The sequence below is a fragment of the Mustelus asterias genome, chromosome 1 (genome assembly GCF_964213995.1).
Source record: "Mustelus asterias chromosome 1, sMusAst1.hap1.1, whole genome shotgun sequence".
NCBI lineage: Eukaryota > Metazoa > Chordata > Chondrichthyes > Carcharhiniformes > Triakidae > Mustelus > Mustelus asterias.
Window position 1 is genome coordinate 70,914,018 of NC_135801.1, and position 23,749 is coordinate 70,937,766.

General features: G+C 42.1%; 1 protein-coding gene across 8 annotated transcripts in view; it reads left to right on the forward strand.

The window, feature by feature from the left end:
• Window positions 1-23,749, forward strand: part of ank2b (ankyrin 2b, neuronal) — an 876,340-nt gene that overhangs the window by 534,524 nt on the left and 318,067 nt on the right. For all 8 annotated transcript variants that reach the window (XM_078213593.1, XM_078213597.1, XM_078213634.1 and 5 more), the window contains exons 3-4: window positions 10,612-10,713; window positions 17,046-17,144. In XM_078213593.1, coding sequence (XP_078069719.1) covers window positions 10,612-10,713; window positions 17,046-17,144 — 201 coding nt within the window. The remainder of the gene's footprint in view (window positions 1-10,611; window positions 10,714-17,045; window positions 17,145-23,749) is intronic.

The following is a 23,749-nucleotide window of genomic DNA, read 5'->3' on the forward strand; positions in this document are numbered from 1 at the left end:
CAACAGATGAAACTAATGCTCGTTTTAATCAGGGAATTCAAGCACCAACACCTGCCTCCACCCAGTTTTCATTAAGGAGAAAGTATACTTCTCTGGGGCCTTGCATGATATCAGTCCATAGATGTCTGTTTTCCTGTGCTTAAATATTCGGGAATTTTATGGATTTCTTTTGCTGCAGCAGTGGATTAGTCATTCACTATTAATCATTTGAGTCCCTTTTTATATATTGACAAATTTATTTCTGCAGATTGAGGGAGGATTTATAGATGTTTGTCTTCTGCCACTCACTAAGCAGGCACAATGAGATGAATGAGCAAAAAAGAACAGTGAAACTGTGACTGATTATCATATCATGGCATTTTGAACCGTCACGAAATGTGACAAGCCATATTGTGCAAGCTGGACTGTTATGCGACATAAAATCCGATGACATTTTAGTGTAAAGGTCACATTGACCCTGCTTATGTTAAATTGTTTTGTGTTGCACAAGGTTCTATTAACTAGTTCATTGGATATAAAGATTTATTTACAGTCAAGTCAGCAATGTAAGAGACATTTGCTAACTTGTATCGGAAACCACAAGTTTGTTTTGTTATGATCCCCATAGAGATGAAAAAGTTTTAAAAAGAAAGGAATCCCCATGACATCATTGGAAAGAAAACCAATGGATAAGATTTCACTTTTAAAAATGTTTACTGTAACAAGCCATCTACTATTAGTTTTGTTTACTGATAATCTAGTGCCAGGTTGCTTCAACAGGGAAAATCAATATAATTCAAACATTAATTAACATGCAACTTCTATTTCAAGTATAAAGGTAAATTTTACTTTAAATAGTCGATGCAAGAACAATATGTGAGTAGTTACAAGCACTTCCCACACAAATGTGGCACCACCTGCAATCTCAGTCTTTCCAACTTGGTAGAATCTCTCACTTCCCACTCAATGGATTCGGCACACGAGTCACTTTTATCTGCAGCCATATTCCATCCAAAGTTCCTGAATATGGTCAACAACCAAACGGCACACCCTGGCAGACCCTCCTTAGCCAGGTTGGCAAGAGTCTTGATGGCATAGAATCCCCAGAGACTCCTTTCTCCATCTTTTAAGCAGTCTGGTTAGCTCTGGCAAAACTAAAACAGCAACAGTGGTGGTGTTGTCCAATCCACAGCTTCTGTTTTCCCTGTCTTCAGCTCGCTGTCATTTCCAACTATATAATACAGACATAAAGTAGTCCCTGTTCTATTCTCATAATCTTCTCCCTGTTTCTTCACCAGGATCTGTTCTGAACTGCAGCTTCTGAGACGAGCAGTAATCAGATCACCCAATTAGGTGTCTGTTTACCTTTTGCTTTTTAATTTCATCCCCGTGCAAACCTCAAGTCACATGGAAATAAATGTCTGCTAGGCAGTCCATTTACATCCTTTTCATAATATTATCCAGTTTCACTTTGGAATTATTCGAACCTTCCCAAAAGAAAATACAGGCTTTTCCCCAAAGCACAAGGGTCATCACAATTTATCAAATGGCTTCTCCTCCCCTGAAGATGAAGAAATCTTCCTGGTGTGTGAATGCATGGATTCTAGTAGCCCTTTTGATCATGGCCAACCTTAATACTTAAGCTTAGATAATGAGCATCAATAGGCTATTCCATTGTGGTGGGTATATTAGTCGAGCCTGATCCTGTTCTCACCCAGTGTCTGAAGGAGACATGAATAGCAATGAAAAGCAGGAAAAATGGCTAATTTTCATGCCTTCATCCTTGGATGCTGAGGTCAGCTTTATGATCACAGCTACTTCCCTGGACAAAAACAGTGAAATAGGCACAGAATTGAACTTGGAATCCTCTGGTCTCTGAGTTCATGCTTCACCAGGGAACTAGGTTGCACTCTATAGTGCTTATGCACTGCAGCCCAGAACCTCCTATCCAAAGCACCATTGTTGCATGTTCTAAATTTGTTTTTTTTGAGTATGCAGAAATAAGAAAACTATGTCAAGATAAAGTATAGCTTGTTCACTGGCTCTGCCTCACAGGGTCATGACACTATTAACATTGTGATCCCCAACTTCCCCCATCCATCAGCAACCTTCCAGGAGAAGCAAGTAATAAGACAAAGGCTGAGTCAGGAAATTCCACTTTGACCTTCTATGGCAATTAAAACTAGTTCACAAAAACCTGGCTATGAGTTGACAACTGATAGAAAAAATATTGATCTACCTGATCTCAGCTGTGCTGCCATGGGCAAATATGATTTTTACTTGGAGGCATGATCTGGAAGGTAGAACCATGTCATTTTCTGTGGGCCTTCTTATCATTAGCAGGAGAGTAGATGAGCAGCCCATCCTCTGTCAAACAATGCTACATGCCACATGGATACTCAAATAAGGAGAATATTTTCTCTTGTGCATCGATGGAAATCATTTGTGTAGGTGCAAATGCAGAAAGCCTGATTTTAAGTTGTATATGGTGGCAAATTAGGAATGAAGTGCCCATGGGGGACCTTCTTGAGGCTTGAGCCAATTTAACTCCTGGGTCTCAGTAGCATGCTGAGTTCAAGAACCTGTGAGAATGAAGATAAGGCTGCTAGGCAGTTGTGTTTGGGGCAATAGCTGGATAAGTTTTGCATATGGCACACTAGCTGACTCTGAATCATCTTCATTGTTCGGTAGATGTGACTAGGCCAACAGAAATGATTAGTGGTATCTTGTGGTCACATTGGCTCTTTATCAATGTTCCCTCTAAGCTGTGTGGGTGCACCCAAGAAGCAATCAGGAATTTATAGCACAGGACATGCACAAGTAATGGCCTTTTAAGTTGCACACTTGCACATTCACATGTCAATCTTAAAAGGACCATGCAGTGCAAGATATAGACCACACAACAAAGGAACATTGTTTTTGATCTCCTTCTTTCATGCAATGTCACCAAAAAAATGACATGATTTGAATGCTTCTAAGAAAGATCCAATTTTGATTAATACGACATTAGCTCAAGCCTGCCTTAACTGCTTCCTCTGGAAAGATGAACACTCTTAATCTGTACTAGTTATTGCCTCTTTGTTTTTGAGTCAATAAGTTGTATGTTAAGTAGAATTTAGCACATAGATCTAGGTTGGTACTTCAGCATAGCAGTAAGGAAGTATTGCACCGTCAGAGGTACCATCTTTTGGCTGGGACAAGAAACCAAGCCCCAGTCAGTCCTGTTTGGGTGGATGTGGTAGGTCCCATGGCACTATTCAAAGGATGTGGAGATGCCGGCGTTGGACTGGGGTAAACACTGTAAGAAGTCCAACAGGTTTAATTGGTAGCAAAAGCCACAAGCTTTCGGAGCCTTAAGCTCCTTCATCAGGTGAGTGGGAATTCTGTTCACAAACAGGGCATATAAAGACACAAACTCAATTTACAGAATAATGGTTGGAATGCGAATACTTACAGCTAATCAAGTCTTAAAGGTACAAACAATGTGAGTGGAGAGAGCATTAAGACAGGTTAAAGAGATGTGTATTGTCTCCAGACAGGACAGCCAGTGAAACTCTGCAAGTCCAGCCAAGCTGTGGGGATTACAGATAGTGTGACATGAACCCAATATCCCGGTTGAGGCTGTCCTCATGTGTGCAGAACTTGGCTATCAGTTTCTGCTTAGCGACTCTGCGCCGTCGTGTGTCGCGAAGGCCACCTTGGAGAACGCTTCCCCGAATATCAGAGGCCGAATGCCCGTGACCGCTGAAGTGCTCCCCAACAGGAAGAGAACAGTCTTGCCTGGTGATTGTCGAGCGGTGTTCGTTCATCCATTGTCGCAGCGTCTGCATGGTTTCCCCAATGTACCATGCCTCGGGATATCCTTTCCTGCAGCGTATCAGGTAGACAACGTTGGCCGAGTTGCAAGAGTATGTACCATGTACCTGGTGGATGGTGTTCTCACGTGAGATGATGGCATCTGTGTCGATGATCCAGCACGTCTTGCAGAGGTTGCTGTGGCAGGGTTGTGTGGTGTCGTGGTCACTGTTCTCCTGAAGGCTGGGTAGTTTGCTGTGGACAATGGTCTGTTTGAGGTTGTGCGGTTGTTCGAAGGCAAGAAGTGGGGGTGTGGGGATGGCCTTGGCGAGATGTTCGTCTTCATCAATGACATGTTGAAGGCTCCGGAGGTGATGCCGTAGCTTCTCTGCTCCGGGGAGTACTGGACGACGAAGGGTACTCTGTCCACCGTGTCCCGTGTTTGTCTTCTGAGGAGGTCGGTGCGGTTTTTCACTGTGGCGCGTCGGAACTGTCGATCGATGAGTCGAGCGACATATGCTGCTCTTATGAGGGCATCTTCATAAGAACAGGGCCTCATAAGAACAGGATATGGCGCTCGACTCATCGATCGACAGTTCCGATGCGCCACAGCGACAAACCGCACCAACCTCCTCAGAAGACAAATACAGGACACGGTGGACAGAGTACCCTTCGTCATCCAGTACTTCCCCGGAGCAGAGAAGCTATGGCATCTCCTCCGGAGCCTTCAACATGTCATTGATGAAGACGAACATCTCGCCAAGGCCATCCCCACACCCCCACTTCTTGCCTTCAAACAACCGCACAACCTCAAACAGACCATTGTCTGCAGCAAACTACCCAGCCGTCAGGAGAACAGTGACCATGACGCCACACAACCCTGCTACAGCAACCTCTGCAAGACGTGCCGGATCATCGACACAGATGCCATCACCTCACGTGAGAACACCATCCACCAGGTACACGGAACATACTCTTGCAACTCGGTCAACGTTGTCTACCTGATATGCTGCAGGAAAGGATGTCCCGAGGCATGGTACATTGGGGTAGCCATGCAGACGCTGCGACAATGGATGAATGAACACCGCTCGACAATCACCAGGCAAGACTGTTCTCTTCCTGTTGGGGAGCACTTCAGCGGTCACGGGCATTCGGCCTCTGATATTCGGGGAAGCGTTCTCCAAGGCGGCCTTCACGACACACGACGGCGCAGAGTCGCTGAGCAGAAACTGATAGCCAAGTTCCACACACATGAGGACGGCTCAACCGGGATATTGGGTTCATGTCACACTATCTGTAATCCCCACAGCTTGGCTGGACTTGCAGAGTCTCACTGGCTGTCCTGTCTGGAGACAATGCACAGCTCTTTAACCTGTCTTAATGCTCTCTCCACTCACATTGTTTGTACCTTTAAGACTTGATTAGCTGTAAGTATTCGCATTCCAACCATTATTCTGTAAATTGAGTTTGTGTCTTTATATGCCCTGTTTGTGAACAGAATTCCCACTCGCCTGATGAAGGAGCTTAAGGCTCCGAAAGCTTGTGGCTTTTGCTACCAAATAAATCTGTTGGACTTTAACCTGGTGTTGTTAAACTTCTTACTATTCAAAGGAAACAGAGGAAACTGCCAACATGTATGCCTCAAATCACATCTAAAAAAACATTACCATTGGATTTTGCTGTGTGCAAGTTGATCATAATGATTCATAAATGGTCATCCATGGTTGATTTTAGTCCTAGATTGTTCTCCACAAAGTCATTGCAACGTCTGTGATGGTAATATGCATCACTGTAGAAGCAGGAAAACAGACAATTATTGGTTTGATTGTGCGTTTATAAGTATAGTTGGTATATTTTGTTTCTTTAGTTTGACAGGCGGGGAAATGTACAAATAAATGTAGATCAGATAAGGCATTTTCAGATAATATGCAGTAATATTTTGAAAGTTGAAGTTAATTCAGTTGAGGAGATTCTGTTGAAGAAAATGATCTTTGAGACTGCAGTGGTCACAGCCCATGGGATTAGTAAAACCAGGTTTTCCATTGGTGCAGGCTTTATGTGCCGGTAGAGTCACATGAATACTGCAGTGCTGTAATATACGGCACTGTGAGCTCAATTAGCTGGGTGGAATACCATTGATGGAGACGCAAACAACTTAACTGTTCAATATTCAGGACCAGTTTAAAAAGAAATAAAAAATCCTGCCTTTTATTTCCTTATTTGACTGATAAATATGGTGAAACAATAAACAGAAATCCAACCGAGATAGAAACTTTCTGATGTCCTTGCTGTAAATGTGACCACGCCTCTGTCAGTGCAGATTGTGGAGCGTGGCACTATGCCACTGCATCATATGTAGTGCTGGAGCAGTGATTGACTAGCAGGAGCTGCAGGGCATCATTACGTATTAATGCAGGCTACCACATCTTCTCTTGGTGCACTGCAGCTTTGCTGGACTTGCTTTTCTTTTAGAGCTCAATTAAACAAAAACAACCGGAGAAATATACGGCAGATAGTCACACTGACCTGAGGAAACATTCTCTCCGTACATATCTGTTTTAATTCCATTTTTACATTATTTTGGAGGAGACATGCTTAAGGATGTGAAAAAATCTAATGAAGTGTGGCACTGCAGTGCAGTATTTCTTTTAGCTATTTCATTGGTAGAATAAGAGGCAGGGTTTTTGATCGTAATGCTGTTTAAATCAAAACTGTCATATTTTTAAGCCTGATGCTGGAATACAAAACAATTACTAATTTAAAAGCTACATAGTGAATTTTGTACCTATATATGTGTTTATATGGTCTCTGAGCACCACGTTTCACTGGGATAATTGAGCTGATTATAATTTTGGCCATTATCTTTGATGGGGGTGTGGTCCTAAGGGGCTGGTATGTTCACTGTATTTATTGCCCCACATCAGCAATAGGACATGCTTCAAGTATATTCTGGAGATTGAGAATTGAATCACGTGTGTTTTACCTCAGTCACTCAAGGCTGCTCCATGTATCACACTGTGATCAAGCCACTGCAGGATCCTGCTCTATAAGTGGCTGCTGGGAGTTACACAAAAGGAGCTTAAGAACATAAGAACATAAGAAATAGGAGCAGGAGTGGGCCATCTAGCCCCTCGAGCCTGCCCCGCCATTCAACAAGATCTTGGCTGATCTGAAGTGAATCAGATCCACTTACCCGCCTGCTCCCCATATCCCTTAATTCCCTTATCGATCAGAAATCTATCTACCCGTGATTTAAACATATTCAACGAGGAAGCCTCCACCACTTCAATGGGCAGAGAATTCCAGAGATTCACTACCCTCTGAGAGAAGAAGTTCCCCCTCAACTCTGCTCTGAACCGGCCCCCACTTATTTTGAGGCTGTGCCCTCTAGTTCTGGTTTCCCTTATAAGTGGAAAGAATCTCTCAACCTCTGCCCTATCCAGCCCCTTCATTATCTTATATGTCTCTATAAGATCACCCCTCAGCCTTCTAAACTCCAACGAGTACAGACCCAATCTGTTCAATCTCTCCTCATTAGCTACACCCCTCATCTCCAGTATCAACCTGGTGAACCTTTTCTGCACTCCCTCCAAGGCCAATATATCCATTCGCAAATACGGGGACCAAAACTGCACACAGTACTCCAGTTGCGGCCTCACCAGTGCCTTGTATAGTTGCAGCAAGACCTCCCTGCTTTTATATTCTATCCCCCTCGCGATAAAGGCCAACATTCCATTCGCCATCTTGATTACCTGCTGCACCTGGAGACTGAGTTTTAGCTTAGGTTGGCATTGTCCCTGGGCTGAGGCTGGGGAGATAATCGATTGTAATGACAGTACTTGGAAAGTGAAAATTTGAGGACCAGTCGACTTGTGCTACTCTTAAGCATTTTGCCCAGTGCTGGCATAGGAGATCTTAAGGCAGGCTATGGGCTGGAGTTTAATCCCAGAGATGGGTTGCGGGAGCCAGAACATTTCCTGGCTCAGTCTGCCTGACTTTGGAGAAAGTGTGAGCAAACATGTGATTTTTATTCTGGTGGGGCAGGGTGATAACAAGAGCTAGGGCCACTAGCCTTGAAAAGAGTTGGGAGGTAGTCACATGGCCTACCTTGGTGCTCTGAGATTTTGTGTCAGTTGTGATCATGGCCGCAAAATAAAGAACAATGCTCTAGTCGTCACCCCTCACAAAGCCTCACCTCACACAAAGCCCATGCCCTACCCATGCAAACACATGCCACTTAATGAATTCAACTCAACCCCCATGGTCCCTTATAGTTTTTATGCCAAGCAATGCCCTCATGATAGCATGGTCACTCATACCCTCACTGCCAAGCTATGCCTCTCCACACATTCTCATGGTCTCTCATTACTCCATGGCAGTCTATGCCCCTCCCACCTCCAGGTTCCCTTCATTGGTTCTATGCAGTGTATAATGGGTCAATGAATCCTATAATAATTTTCACACATAATCGTATGTGTGAAAAAGCTTTAAAAATGTAATTTTTTTTACTTAAAAGAACTGTTTCACTATAGCCCTATAAAAGTGTCAATTATCTAAACCACAAAGTGTTAATGGCGGAAACTTCTAACAATTGAGACAACTTTATGTAAATAAACATTGCAGTTGACAGACTAGATCACAGAGCAAGAGCTGTCAATCAAGCAATGATTTCCATGGGGCACAGCTGTTTCAACAAACTAATGGATGGGCTCTCAAAAGGGCTGAAGGATTTTGTCCTGGCTGCAATGCTTCTGCACAAATCAGTTGTTGCCAAACATGAGTCCACAAGTAGGCATTTCCCTTTGAATGCATGACTCAAAGATTGAGCAGAGATCTCACAGAGCAGTGTTGCTAGAAGAGAGAAGATGAAGTAGGAGGGGAGGAGAAAGAAGGACCGTGGGAAGGGACTGAAACAGCAGACCATGGTGTTCAGTGACACAATGTTCTATCACAACATTAGGGAGGACTATGTGTGAGGTGTCTGCTATTTAGTAAGAACAATCCTCACTTAAATTTGGTGCAGCCGCAATTGCAATCACAGAGCAGTGCAAGGACCCCACATTTAAGTAGCTGTGAAATAAACTGTGGTCATGAAATTTGATGAGGCAAGCTCTTTCCATGGTGCAGCTGGAGGTATTTACAACATCTCCCATTTTGTCTTCACTGTTATGTAGAGAGGTCATTGAGAACCTCTATTCAAAGAGAGCCGAATACATTTCATTCCTTGTGACTGAGAGAAGCAAATGGAGTGATCACACTCCTCCTTTAGGATTGAAGGGTTTTTAAGATGCAGAGTTACATTGACTGCACACAGATTGTTTTGCAGGTTCCGCATATCAACTTGGCCCTTTTTTTATTCATTCGTGGGACATGGGCATCACTGGCTGGTCAGTGTTTATTGCCCATCACTTGTTGCCCTTGAAAGTGGTGGTGAGCTGCTTTTTTGAAATGCTGCAGTCCAATATCAGAAACAAAAAGGATTCTACTCCCTCAGTGTGCAGCTGGTGTGTGACGAGAGTCAAGATATATTTACTGATTTTGACCATTCATATAAGGTTATTGAACATCTTGCAGGACTGTGTCCAGGTCCTCGGGACTTCACCCCAGCAGTAACTGTGATGGTTATCTGATCCCACAGTACCACATGACTCTTTTTACCTCCTCCACAAAGGCCTCCATTACAGTGTCTGAGAACCTTGAAGCATATTTTCTTTCAAGTGATGCTTTCATTGAATCTTTTTCAACATCCAGAACAACTTGTACAAGGACATCCTTGGCTGCAGGCACAAAGCTCTTGCACTTACGAGATACAGGCTGGCTTTAAGTAATGTAGGCTTGTTTTTAAATTCCACCTACTCACGATTTTGTCCCCCCTGCTGATGCTTGTAGCTGCTGAACAATGTGCTTAGTGCTGGTTGCTTACTACAGTCATAGTTATGTCACAAAATTGGCAGAGTGCCGATACCACATTGTACAAGCAAGGGGTAATTGCACGTCATGAGGCCTACGCTCATTTTTGGGTGCTGTGTGATTTAGTCCCCACCAGAGAATGAATTCTATAAGCACACGAAAACGCAAGATAAAAACATTGGAAATCTGTAATTAAAACAGAATTTTTTGGAAACATATAGGAAGCTGATTAGCATATAAAGGAAAATAATTATGACGAAATCTGTGCCCAATTTTTCTTTTCATATGCTGATTTGTTAGTGGTGTGTTTTCACCACATGCTCTCTCTGCGTCACATAGAATCATAATTTGAGTTTATGAAATGAAACAACTACTATTGATTTCCATGCGAGTTTTAAATGCCTTTGTTTGAAAAATCAGACTGTGCTGAAAGTTTGCAATTATTCTCGGCTGCCAAGAAGTCAGTCAATCACTAGTTCTTCTATCTCTCATTTTATTCCTTCATTTCAGAGTCCTTTTGTGTCTATCTGGTACTTTCTGCTGCACTGTAAATAAAGGACACATAATTTGGACAGGCTTTATTATAATCAGCCTAGAGTGATTACACTTTACAGATCTCTTTTTATCCAATCCAAGATGGTGGCATGGTGAAGTAAATACGACCCGAATGGAGGGTTTCATTGATCTCTTTGAGAAAATAATTTGTAGTTTTAAAACTTCAAGAAATTAAATAAGAGATAGAACAGTAGTTAATATAACCAGTCTCGGGCCAGCAGTGGTTTCCTTGGATGCAGTATGAAGGCTGTACATTTTTACAGTTCAATGCAAATCAATATTTACGGCCCACTATCTGGAAATCCCTTTTACTGTGCATATTGCATTGGTGGAGCAAAATGCATCGCTAATTGATGGTATGTCTTTTTGCAGTCTGACAGCAATGCAAGCTTCCTCCGTGCTGCCAGGGCAGGAAATCTGGATAAAGTGCTCGAGTACCTCAAAGGGGGGATAGATATCAATACATCGAATCAGGTATGCACCGTTTTTAGCATTTGGATATAATTCCTTATTGAAAATTTCTATGTCTTTGGTGAAAACATCTGTCAGGAATTTGCTTGGAGCTGCCTTCACTCTGCTGTTAGAATTTTGCTAGAAATGTCAATGAAATCTAATTTTACTTTCCATATGTGGGGTTTCTACTGCGTTCTGGTAAAGTTAGGTCAGTGAGCAGGAATGTTTCCAAGAAATTTACAGAATGCTCATCCTTTTATAAGGAATAACTCAACATCTGTCTTCTTGACTGGTCCACATTTCATTTGGCCAGATTTTGCAGTCAGTGCCGATCAAGGGTGCTCTCACCACTGACCGTGAACAAGTCTTGCTCAGAGAGCTAGCGATCACCCTGGTGAGGATGTCCACGCTCTCGTGTACAGCGATTGCAGTGTTTATTACTGGGGATTCCAGGTGTGGAGTGACGTTATCAGGCTGTCCAAACAGTCAATTACGTTAAGGAATTTGCACAGACACCCCTTCACCCAAGCAGGAAAATTATAGCAGTAAAAGAAAATCACGTTTCAAAGTTTTCTACGTAGAGCAAATTAAAGATTGAGACACAAACAACAGGTGAAAGTAGATGCTAAACTATTTTGAAAAAAACTTTTTAAAAGTAAATTATTATTATAAGGAATGGCTCGCACATCCAGATGGTGGGGTACATCCAGTCAGCGGCAATGTTTAGCAGTCGGGCAAGTAGACAGATGGTTGGGGCTGCCATTGGGTGGTGCAGTGGTAGTCTGGTAGCCAGTGGGTGCTCAGGAAGGTAGTTGGATGGTAAGGAGAAGGTGGTTCAGTCAATCAGTTGTGAAGTTGTCCAGGTGTTAGACCAGGTTTTAAATTGGCTCGCTTTTCCTGGGTAAGTATCCAGCGAAGTCCCTTGTATCTAGCCCAAGTATCCACCCTGTGCTCAGGGTCAAAGACATTCATGGAAAGCAGCAGGGAATCAGTTCATTGGAAGTTTAGACTTCCTGTCACAAATCTTCTGCAGTACACCCCATCTCTGACAATCCAGAGACAGGAAGTTTTGGGCCCTAATGATTAATTATTTAGCAGAACTCCATGATTATTTAAATTATATTTTTAGCGTCAGATCTGTTGTTCATCAAACTTTGTTAATTGCATTGCCATTAAAACCCCAGTTACACCTGATTGAACAAGGTGTAACATTTTAAAGGGGTTTCGAGTGGTGATGTGGGAGTGGGAGAGTTTAAACTCTCACTGGTTTCAGTGATTGTTGGCTCTGGGATCATGATGGGATGGTGGGGTACACACAGCACAGCCTGTGTTCAAACCAAGTGCCAGACTGAAACTTCAGGATTTCTGCACTAATCTGCATCTGCTGAACATTCTGAAGTTGCATTCGAAGGAGTAATGAAAGTGACTGTGGATATTTTGCTGTCAACAGCCCCTGCCCAATGCAAAATACAGCACAATCTTTCTTTAACCGTGAAAGCTTCATTGTCCCTACTGTGCTGTTCCACCTATGGGCCAGAACTTTCTGACCGTTCATGCTAAAGGGATCTTCTAGTCCCATTGGTGCACCTCTGCCAAAGTTTTGTGGTTGCAAGGGGTGAGTTCAATGGAAAACCCCATTAATAATAGTGGAACCAGAAGAATTAAAAAAAATATTTATTACATATAAACTAAATTCAAACTGAATGCAATTCATAGTCCCCACAAGAAGGGCAAATAAGATCCAAGCTGACACCATGAGGCATTGCACCCCATCTTGGGCTTGATCTGACACTCCACCTGAGCCAAAAGGCCGAGATGGCTTTGAAAATTTGTATCAGGCGACACCTCAGTTTAACCTCATCGACTACCCTGATGATTGACTCTACCCTAGCATGGGAGATCAACTGTCTGATCATTGACTTTCCCCTGCCAGGACCAGAAGATCTTGCCCCCCCCCCCCCACCTCAGTGGCGGGCAGCCTCTGCCGCAGTGAAACACACAGTGGGTTGCATATAAAATTCCACCCATGGTGTCACACTTTAGTTCATCTAGTCATGAAATTAACTTGAGAACTTACGTTCGAGAAATAGACAGTAACTACTATTAAAATGACAGAAGTGATACATTATTTCCTATAAGGCAGAGGATATAAGACACAGATTAATTGTGTGGAATACATCCTTTTTATATTCGTTTGATATTTTGTAATTTATTACTGGTGATGCAGTTAACCGTACATTTATTAAAGGCCCAACAGCTGTCAGGAAAGTTGGAGTTACCAAATTTGCATCATATCAGGGCTGCGAATGCATGGATACATAAATAGAGAATAATTAGTTCAAAGGAATGTCCAACAGTAAACTGGAATGAAAAAGGCTAATTTAAAAATAAATCTCTTGATTGACACAAATAAATTAAAACTATTTCAGTTTAAAAACGTCCTCTTATTTACTGAAATAAAAGCAAAATGATGCAGATGCTGGAAATTTCAATAAAACAGAAAATGCTGGAGTTTTTCCAGCATTTTCTGTTTTTATCTCTGGCTTACTGAAGTGGGTAGTCATGATGTGGAGATGCCGGCGTTGGACTGGGGTAAACACAGTAAGAAGTTTAACAACACCAGGTTAAAGTCCAACAGCTTGCGTGGAACAGAGTGGTTGGTAGTTGTAACATTACACGTGAGCATCAAGTATCTTGTATGCCTGGTGCTGATAAATACTCTTGTGTTGAGGATCCTGGCTCTCACTCTGCTCTAAGCATGAGCACCTCAGCCCCAATCTTACTCAGATTTGATCTGTGATTGTTAGGATTAATGGCAGATGATCTTGCTAATAAAAGGCCATGTGCTGAAATATGCCATATCTGTTTTGAAGCAACCTGGCACTCCATCAAAGAAGGGCCTCTTGTGTATCAGCTGGTGAACTTACGAACTCGTTCCAAATCTTCCTGTACGGGTGCAACGCAGTGTCATGATTTTACTTCAATATTCCTTGCTTTCAAATTTCAAGAAAGAAATTTGTCACCTGGAAATCGCAGAAAATCAGCTACTTTGAATGTTTAAACTAGTTTCTAGAAAAATATCAAGACAGCAAAAATTTAAATAATCTATTTCACAGCGCCCCATTGGAGGTTTCATGGACAGCATGCAGACTTGGGCTGCTAAGTGGCAAGTAACATTCATAGCTCCAGGTATTGACAAGCTCCAAGAACAAGGGGAATGGGGAGTAATTTCCCAGGTCCTTGGAGATAGAAATGGAGGTGGTGGTGAGGGGAGGGCTAAGCAAATTTAAAAAAAAAATGTGTTGGGTGATTCGCAGATTAGTTCCCACACCCAGCTGTTTTTCCCAGGGGTCGGCTGGGTCCGATGGCAGCAACTAACACTTCAGTAGCGGGATGCCAATTAAGGTAGTTAAGGGATCAATTTTCAGCCATTTTCCCAGCAGTAGCCAAATTTTCCAGTGTCTCAAGAAACCTATACTGTCTCAGCAGTTTGGCAACTCATAGGAGGCGGCTGCACAGTGGGAGGTCGAAGCTGTGCAAGATTATAAAGCTTTTTAATGTTTACAGGCAAGATATGACAAGGCTGATAAATTCCCATATTAGAGGCTCACGATAGTGTGACGATCTCCTGCAGACTGATGACCCAGATAGTGCTGGAACTGATGAAGTGCCAGCCGCTCCCTTGATAATGATGGTGCCTCCATTATGAGTGTACAATTCCTACTGCTTTTTCTTTAGCAGTGTCTCACTGACGATACCATGCAGGCTGTCAGCCACCCTAGCAATGAGCTATTTGGGGGGGGTGGGCTGTTTCCACCGCCCACCCCCCCCCCCACAAATACCCGGAAACCATCTGCCGTCCCGAATTGGATGGCAATTCCAGAAGAAGTTTCTTAATTGACCATCTCACATAAGATCAAGCCTGAAGTCCCACTGCTGCTGTAAATGGGGCCTGGGCCCAAAAGTGGTCCTGACTCCTGAAAGTTTTTAAAGTCAGATAGATTCAGCTCAAAGTGCTAAACCACCTCTTTTGACTTTCACTGAAATCCTCACCGTAAACTTCCCAGTTGTGACCATTAACCAAAAGCTGAACTTGAAAACCACATAAAAACTGTAAATGGAGGAACAGGTCAGAGGCTGGATACTCCGCGGTGCCTGCCTCACTCATCTCGTGTCTTCCCCATGCTTCTCCAGTAAGGTACAAGTCATAAGTGTGATGGAATACTCTCCACTTGAGTGCTATTTAAGCTGCACCCATCTACTCATGAAGCTTGATATCATTCAAGATAAAATATCTGCTTGACTGGTAAACCATCCACCATCTTTAAACATCCACTGCACCATCACTGGCGCATTGTGGCTGACTGTGTACAATCTACAATATGTACCAAGGCAATTTGCTGAGGCTTCTCTGACAGAATCTATAACTTTACCACTTAGAAGGACCAGAGCAGCAGGCACATGGGCATCCAACTACTTTAAACTTCTCTACGTCAGCTACCATTCTGACTTAGATGTATATCGCTGTGCCTAAAAACATTGTAGGAGCACCTTAACCGCATGGACTGCAATCGTTCAAGAACATGGCTCACTACCACCTTCTGAAAGCTAATTATGGGCAATAAGTGCTGCTGAAATCTCAAGAATGAATTTTGTTTAAATTGGTTGCCCTGTGTTGGTGCAACTGGAGTATACAGGTTGTTGTGATATATACAGACTGAGTTCTTGACACACATACAGTGTAGGTTTTACTTTCTATCTTATTTTAAATGTAAAAAGCACAATTTTGCTCTGTTTTGTTTGCCACCAGTTTAATAAATTTGAAATGGATCAACTGTCTGTCATCTAGACTTCAAGGAGATCCAGATACAATTTCAGGCCAGAATTTTTATGCTCCCTCCATCCTGTGGTGGGTTTTGAGACTGGTGGTGGGGAGTGGGGGGATGGAGCCTGAAATTGCATGGACAGGATTCTCTCTGTGACCCTGCCGGCCTGGCCTGGGGGTGTGGCAAGCCCGCTCTTGCCCCAGTTAAGGCTCTTAAGTGGCCAATCAATGGCCTCGTAAGTGTCTTTTCCCACTCAGCCTCAATGTTTAGGCTAGTTTGCAAATGACAGATTGGGGGGGGGGGGGTTCGGGCGTACAGAAAAATTGCCAAAGCTACATTTTGGGCAGTAAGGGGGGGAGGGGGGGGGGTGGCATCTCCATCTAAAATCCCTTACTGATTGGGGGATCCCTCCCTTCAAGGCATGGAGACTTCAGGCCCTAACCCCTCCACCATCAGGGCATATCCTCCCCCGGGACTCTAAACTCTACTTGCAATCCTCCAGGCGCCTCTGCACACCCCTCCCCAGCAGCCCTGCCAATTACCTTCACTGCTTCCTCTACTTCTTCAGTCCACATGCATTGCAGCCATCCAAAAAATTCAGGCCCATTTCTTTCAGAAAGTTGTTTTGTTTTACAAGAGCAAGCTCCTTTTTCAGAACTATTTACAAAGCATATTGTAAAATAAACATTAATGCAGGTTGCATCTTGAAACCCAGAAATGCTAGTGATAGTGCGGCCAGATAGTTCCAATTAGAAATTATTTGATTGATACATTTGCCAATTAACATGACTGTCTAGACATTAACGATGAGGTTTAATGCTTCACTGGATACATTAACATATTTTACATGTTATTTTCAAAAGTGTTCTGCTTTTGAATCCCTTTACAACTGAGGGACTGGAATAAAGCTCCAAACTGAACACACCACATTTAAAAAGAGATGTCTAATTGATTGAGGTTGGGGAGGGTTGAGTGAGTGGTGTATAGGACTCCCAAATGTTTTTGATGCCCAGCGTACAAAGAATTTTAAATGTGTCTCTGCCAGTAACGCATACTGAGTGGCTAACACAAGGCAGTATATGTTTGATGGTTTCATCCATCCTTGAAACAAGCATTGATGTGATTTTGAATTTATTTTAGGCCGAATATATAGGATTTAACTTAATTGGGTTGTGATCTGTTTTAATAGCTTCAGTTTTAAATTTACAAGGTGAAAGATTTGATGAAAAAAGTTTGCCAATTCTATTTGTTTAAGGTGTAGATGAGCCAGAAAAGCTATATATTTTCAAACACGACAAGAATACACGCAAGTGTTCCAATGAGATAGTTCACTGTGACGTTGGTTGTCATGAAACATTTCAGTAAATGAATGAACAGTGACCTTGGATAAATATGCCACTTTAACTGAAAGGTTCAGCATATATAGGATTTCTTGCAATTGTCAATCAGAACACAAGTGTTTGTATTCATGCATGTTATGCTGTTGATATGCAACTGTACAATGCTATATGTACTTTACTGTTGCAGAATGGCCTCAATGCACTGCATCTGGCAGCAAAAGAAGGACATGTGGACCTTGTGCAGGAATTATTGGAGAGAGGTGCGGTTGTTGATTCATCGACAAAGGTAATATCTTATTTCCTGATGTGGCACCATTATATTTGAAGAGTGCTGTTACATGCGTGTTCTACACATCTGTAGCCAAAATAAAGTGGACGTCCTGAGGTCAACTAACATAGGCAACGGCATTCATATTTGCCCTCGGGGGTACTTTGACTCCGTCTTATGGAGTGGTGTTTCCTCCTTCTGGGACCTTATGCATCCACTCCAGTTAAATCACAGTTTAGCTTCTGAGGTGGAGTTCCTGCTTGAAGCTAGTTATTAATGTAAATGGATTATTGAAAGGTTTAATCAATCAGAATCCATCTCTCTGCCAACTTTTTGAGAAAGCAAGATGAAAAAATAAGCCCCCTCACGCAAATTTAAAAGGGCAAGAGGAAATATTCAAAAACACCAAGAACAATTAGATTATACTAAGCTTGGCCTGAAGGTGATGGGGAAAGGAAAGGACTCAGGACTCCTAACATGTCACCTCATACACTGGTTAATGCACAACTGATGGATGCAACTTGACCACAATGATCAACAATTTGACCTCTAATTTTATGGGAGAGAGGCAAAAAATGTTGCATGAGACTTGATGTCAACTCATTGACGATCTCAAGGGGAGAAGGAGCATTTAGAGTTTAGGGGGAACAAAGCAGCATTAAAGGACTAATTTGAATAGCAGCAAAAAAATTAGGAAATTAGAGTGGAAAGATGGATTATCTGTCAGATGAAGAATTTTTTTCTTGTATTCTTTTCAAGCGCTCGAGAAAAGAGGAATGTGTTATCTCCAGATATTGGAGAAATAGTCCAATCTGGGGCAGGGTTAGCTTCTGAAGAGATGTTGAGGGGATAAAAATGTTTTGGATAAAGAGAGAAATATCTTTTGTAGTGGTAATATTGAGGTAAAGAATATTAAAGAAGAACAGTACAGTAAGGGTGGGCTGATGAAAGATTGTTGCAAGCTTATAGCTTCCATGGTGAAGTCCTAATTTTCTATTGACATTTCGGTTAAGATTAATAGAAAGAGCTGTTCACATTGTTTCTTCAGAATTTTGACTGATCTTCCACTAAAGTTATCGAGTAAATGTAACTTTGAAATGCAATGTTGGTTAATGCATCTGTAATGGGCAGAAATCCCAGACAAGTACATTAGTATTTCAAAGCTTGTGACTTTTTAAAAAAGTGAAAGAAGCAAAATATTTGTTGGCCCAGGCATAGAAACCTATACAAGATAATTGGAGTTTGTAAACATAAAGAGTTTGCAATCTGGAAGAAGTTAATGAATATGCAGCGGAATTATCAGTAAATAATTGAATCGAGTTGATTGATGAATGGATAATGTCATTGATGTGCAGAGAGATAAATTAACACCCATTGTGGGATTTGGTGGGCTAATAGAAAAAGAGTCAGATGCTGACCCATCAGCTGAAACAAAAATATTTAAAGGAATCTAGATAGACGCAGAAAGAGATATGATAGGACATGATGCATAACTTTTTATAAGTGCAATGTGCTAAATGTTCTCAAAACATTCAGAATGCATTTCTAGAAATGACCTATCGACAATAAAATTATGGGTGGAACACTCCGTGCCAAATCTTAATTTCGTCAGTTACAGAGTAAGCCATCCATACACAGCAGACCAGTGCTGTGAAACATAATAAGGATTACATTTCTGAGATGTTGGGCAGACATGAGCAGATTTCCATTGAGAAGGAAATCCCACTATTTAGCTAATAGTGCTCCATTAATAAATCCATCAAGGGTAAGATACTGCAATTAGAATCTCCTGGACTTTGCTAAATATTTTTGTAAAAAATCAAAAAGTTGATTCTTAAAAATGTAAATTTTGTATATGGCAGCCATGCATTACATTGGAGAACCAACACAAATTACTATAAAATGCACCAACATGTCTTCAGACATTAAGCATTCAATCGGAGTTGCATTAAACTGGGGAGGCACAGAATAGAAGCCCATAGAGGAAGAGATAAAGGAGAAGTGGCAATTATGGGGTTTATTCTCCGAGGGTGGTGAATCTATGGAATTCATTGCCACAGAAAGCTGTGGAGGCCAGGTCATTGAGTGTATTTACAACAGAGATAGATAGGTTCTTGATTGGTAAGGGGATCAAAGGTACGGGGAAAAAGCGGGAGATTGGGGTTGAGAAACACACTAGCCATGATTGAAGGTGGAGCAGCTCTATGGTCCAAATGGCCAAATTCTGCTCCTGTATCTTATTCACCTGTCTTTGACAGCGTGTTTAGTGCAGCAGAGCTTTGGACGCAGATCAAAACAATAACTCTTCAGCTGAACTTCAAATCAAAACTTACTTTTACAGTTTCACTTTGATATGAAATGTCACCTTACATTCATTTGTGTGGATTGTAATAATTAATATTTGTTGGTTGATTTATTTTCCTCCAATTTCTCCTTCACACCATGCACTGGTCTCAGATTCAGTAACAAATCAGGATACTTGCTCTCATACCTCCCCTAAAACTGTTTGTAACCCAATGGCAGCCCAGAATAGCTCATTATTGAATTTTTCTTATGCTTAGCTATAAAGTAGGATCAAGCCTTCCAATTAGCATCTTTCGTAATGAAACAAGTAATTTCAGAAACTTAATGGTGAGCAGAAGCATGCTTGATAGAATGAAGAAAATATATTGTTGTAAATGGGAGTAAAATGTTTAGAAAAATCACCACTAATGTTCAATGTTTTCCTATTTAATAGACTATCATCTGAAAGATGCAAGTTCTATGACTTTACATATCTGGGGATCACTACCTATCTTAAACAAGGTCACTTGCATCAGGGTCTTGGCCAGATCAAGGCACTGCTGGCATGAGAAAAGATGTATTGGTTTGCCACCTGACAAAAATGGGACCCAGCTAGGGGTTTAGATCTGGATTTGGTCTCAATCCCCTGCAATTTGGAGAAACCTTTTTGATTTTCTTCAACACACTTTTAAAAGGACCAGATGGGAGCAAAACAACTTGGGATTTGCACCCATAGCCTTGGTTGATGATTGTCATTTTCACCAAGTTCTCTTTTTTAACTGATGAGATGCACCAAAGTGGCATAGGTACCCACAGACTCAACTCAAATATGGGAACTTCATTCTGAACTCAGATAATTTGAGAGAGCAAAATCTTGTGGCAGTGACAGGAGTCTCGACTGTCAGCTGGAGGGCCAGCAAGACCTCACAATGCCTTTCGGGGAGGCCTGCTGCATCTTGTGGCACTCTGGCACTTGTTAGGCCAGCAGCAGATCTTTCCTAAGGTTCAAAGGCCCTAAGGGCAGAGGTTCCACCTGCTGAGAGCTGCTGACAAATCACAGGCCTGCAGTTCTTCTGTAATCAGCAGCGCCACTGGGGAGGCGATGGCTGCTGCCAATGTTGTGCCAACACCTGAGCTCAATCAAGGAGGGACCAATGCATAGGTGATCAATAACAAGAGGGTGTCATGGGAAGAGAGTTGTGGGTGAGGGGGCCAGCAGGAAGGGCTTGGGGCTGTCTCCCAGTGGGCCCCCTTCCCTTCCCAATGCTGGTTGCTCAAGCAGACACCGAGTATCTTTGAATGAGTGTCTGCCTTTGGAGACCCACAAACGAAAATGTCAAGGATTGCTTGTCGAGCTCCTTGCATTGCAAACCCCCTGTCTGCTGCTCAATTAATATCAACAGCAGCAGCATGAGACCTTTAAGTGGACATTAATTGCCCATTGAAGGGCTTCAGTTGGCAGAGAGCAGGAAGTCTCTGAAAGGCCTTTCTGCTGGGATTTAATCAAATTAGAGATGGGCAAATTGTGCAGACCCCACTAATCACCCTCCTGCCAGATTATGTGCCCCCACCAAGAAATTTGCCATGGGGGAAGGGACAAGATTTTGCCCATAGGGTGAGTGGCAAAGAGTTCTGAGAGGAGGACCCCAATAATTACTGACCTGTGGACTTCTGTACAAAAAGTATAAGATCAAAACATTGTGTAAAACGGGTTAGTATATATCAGTATAGCATTGTATTATGATAAAATTCACCCATTTAAAGAAAAATGTTATTTGTTCAAGAGAGATAGGCAGCACTGGCAGAATCACATTTATTGCCCATCCTCAGTTATTCTGAGAGGGTTCCTTGTTTAATTCAGAAAATAGGAATTGAAGTTAGCGAGCAGAACTGTAACTGAACAATGAACTGCACTTAAAGAAGATGTAGTTTAAGTGCAATCAAGGTATCTTCCCATGAAGAGGATTGGGCAAACAAATCTCGAGCTCCCTGGATGATAAAAGAGATGGAGGTTTAAATGAAGCAGAAAATATCTACTGCTGACGGATTTCTGATGGATAATGGAATTGAGAACCAGGCTGAATAGAAAAGATTCAGAGGGGAATTGAATAAGCAAATAAGAAAAACAGAGATCATGAAAAGAGACAGACAACTAAATAAAAAGGATTCCAAAAGTTTTCTGTAGACACATAAACAGTAAAATAGTGGCAAGGGAGGATTCTCCCTCAACCTTTCCATACCCTGATAGTGCATAGGTCAGACTTTTGTCTGTTTCTGTAGCTAATTATTCCAGAACAGGTCACTAGTCTATGGCCAAGGGCTTGTAGTTTGAGAGGCATTATACCACATCAAACACGGTCACATACGCGCACACACATGCGCACACTTTAGCATGGCTAATCCACTTTGACCTGCATGCCTTCGGACTGCGGGAGGAAACTGGAGCATCTGGCAAAAACCTATGCAGATACTGGAAGAATGTGAAAACACCACACAGACAGACCCCAGAATCAAATCTGGGTCCCTGACACTGTGAGGCAGCAGTATTAGCCATTGTGCCACCGTGCTGCGCAAAGGAAAGTATTTAGGACCATTAAAGGGATTGACTCATGGAGGCGGGGCATAACTGAGATACTGCATGAATGCTTTGCATTTGTCTTTACCAAAGATGATGACATTGGCCAGATCATTGTGAAAGAGGAGGCAATTCGGAAAAGTGAAGAGTTTAAAGTGGATAAGAAGATAGTATTGGATAGTTCATAAGCAGTTAAGGCACCAGAACCAGATGAGATGTATCCAAAGATTCTGAAGGAAGTGAGAGTGGCACTTAGGCACTGGTCATAAATTTCCAATCTTCCTTAGACTCTGGAGTGGTGCCAGAGGACTGGAGAATTGAAGATGTAAAACCCTTGTTTTAACAATTGATGTAAATTTAAGGCCAGAAAACACACGCCAGTTTAACCTCAGTTGTAGGGAAGCTTTTAGAAATGATAACTTGGGGTAAAATTAATAGTCACTTGGGCAAATGTGGATTATTTAAGAAAATCTACATGGATTTGTTAAAGAAAAACTGTTTAATTAGTATGTCTGAATCTTTTGATAAGGTAACACAAAAGGTTGATGAGGATAATATTGTCAATGTGATGTACATGGACTTCCAAAAGGCATTTGACGAAGTGCCACATTACATATGTGAGCAAAGTTAAAGTTCCTGGAATAAAACACCATGGATACAAAATTGACTGACTGATAGAAAACAAAGGATGGTGGTGAGAAATTGCTTTTCACAGTCTGGAAAAGGAAACCTTGGAGTTCACCATGGATTTGAGTTAGAACTCCAACATTTCTTTGTGGCCTGACTTTTTCAGATGGTGGGTGCTCAACCCCACCATCAGAGTTGGCAGGGAATGCACTCCCACTGACTTGGACAGGTCTGCTGCCATTTCAAATGAGTGTTGATTGGCAACAGGGGGACTTCATGTGCACTGGAAAAATTCAGGCCCCATATGAATTAATGACCTAGATCTTGGTGGACAGGGCACAATTTAAATTTGCAGGTGATATGAAAGTTAGAAGTATTGCAAACTGTGAAGAGGGTAGTGTAGAACATCCACACGGCAGTGGAATGGGTGGGCAAGTGGCAGACGAAATTTAATGTAGATTAAATTTAATGCCTGTTTGTTTTTTTGGTTGATGACTTAAGAGTGGGATCCCTTTGTGGTTCATGACTGTTCTGAGACCATGAACCACGTCTACCAAAAGAAGGGGCATGACTCTACCAATATTGTAGAAGTGGTTTGAATTCCCCAACCTCACATTGGAGCTGTCAAAGGCAGGCGTGCTTTGTGTAGGCTGGCTACTCATACCCTTAACCCATACCAACTAAAATTGCCAGAAGTGGGGATGAGAATCTGGAATCAGGTCCCCATTGTCATTTTTAAAATTCCTCCCAAATGGGCTTGCCTCAGTGAGAATCTGGGCCACAATATGGAAAAATGTGAAGTTGTCCCCTTTGGTAATAAGAATGGAAAAGCAGAGTTATATTTAAATGGCAAGAGAGTGAGAGAAGCTGGCGTTCAGAGGGATCTGGATGTCCTTGTACACTAGTCATAGTAAATTAACTTGCAAGTTCAGCAAGAAATTTAGTAAAATAAATGGTATATTAGGCTTTATTACAAATGGATTGAAGTATTATGGAAGTCTCACTGCAATTATAAAGGGCCTTTGTGAGGCCACCTCTTTCATCCTGCATATGGTTCTGGTCTCCATACTCTCTATTTGCCTTAGAGGATGTGTAGCATGGGTTCAGTCGACTGATTCCTGGGATGAAGAGATTGATT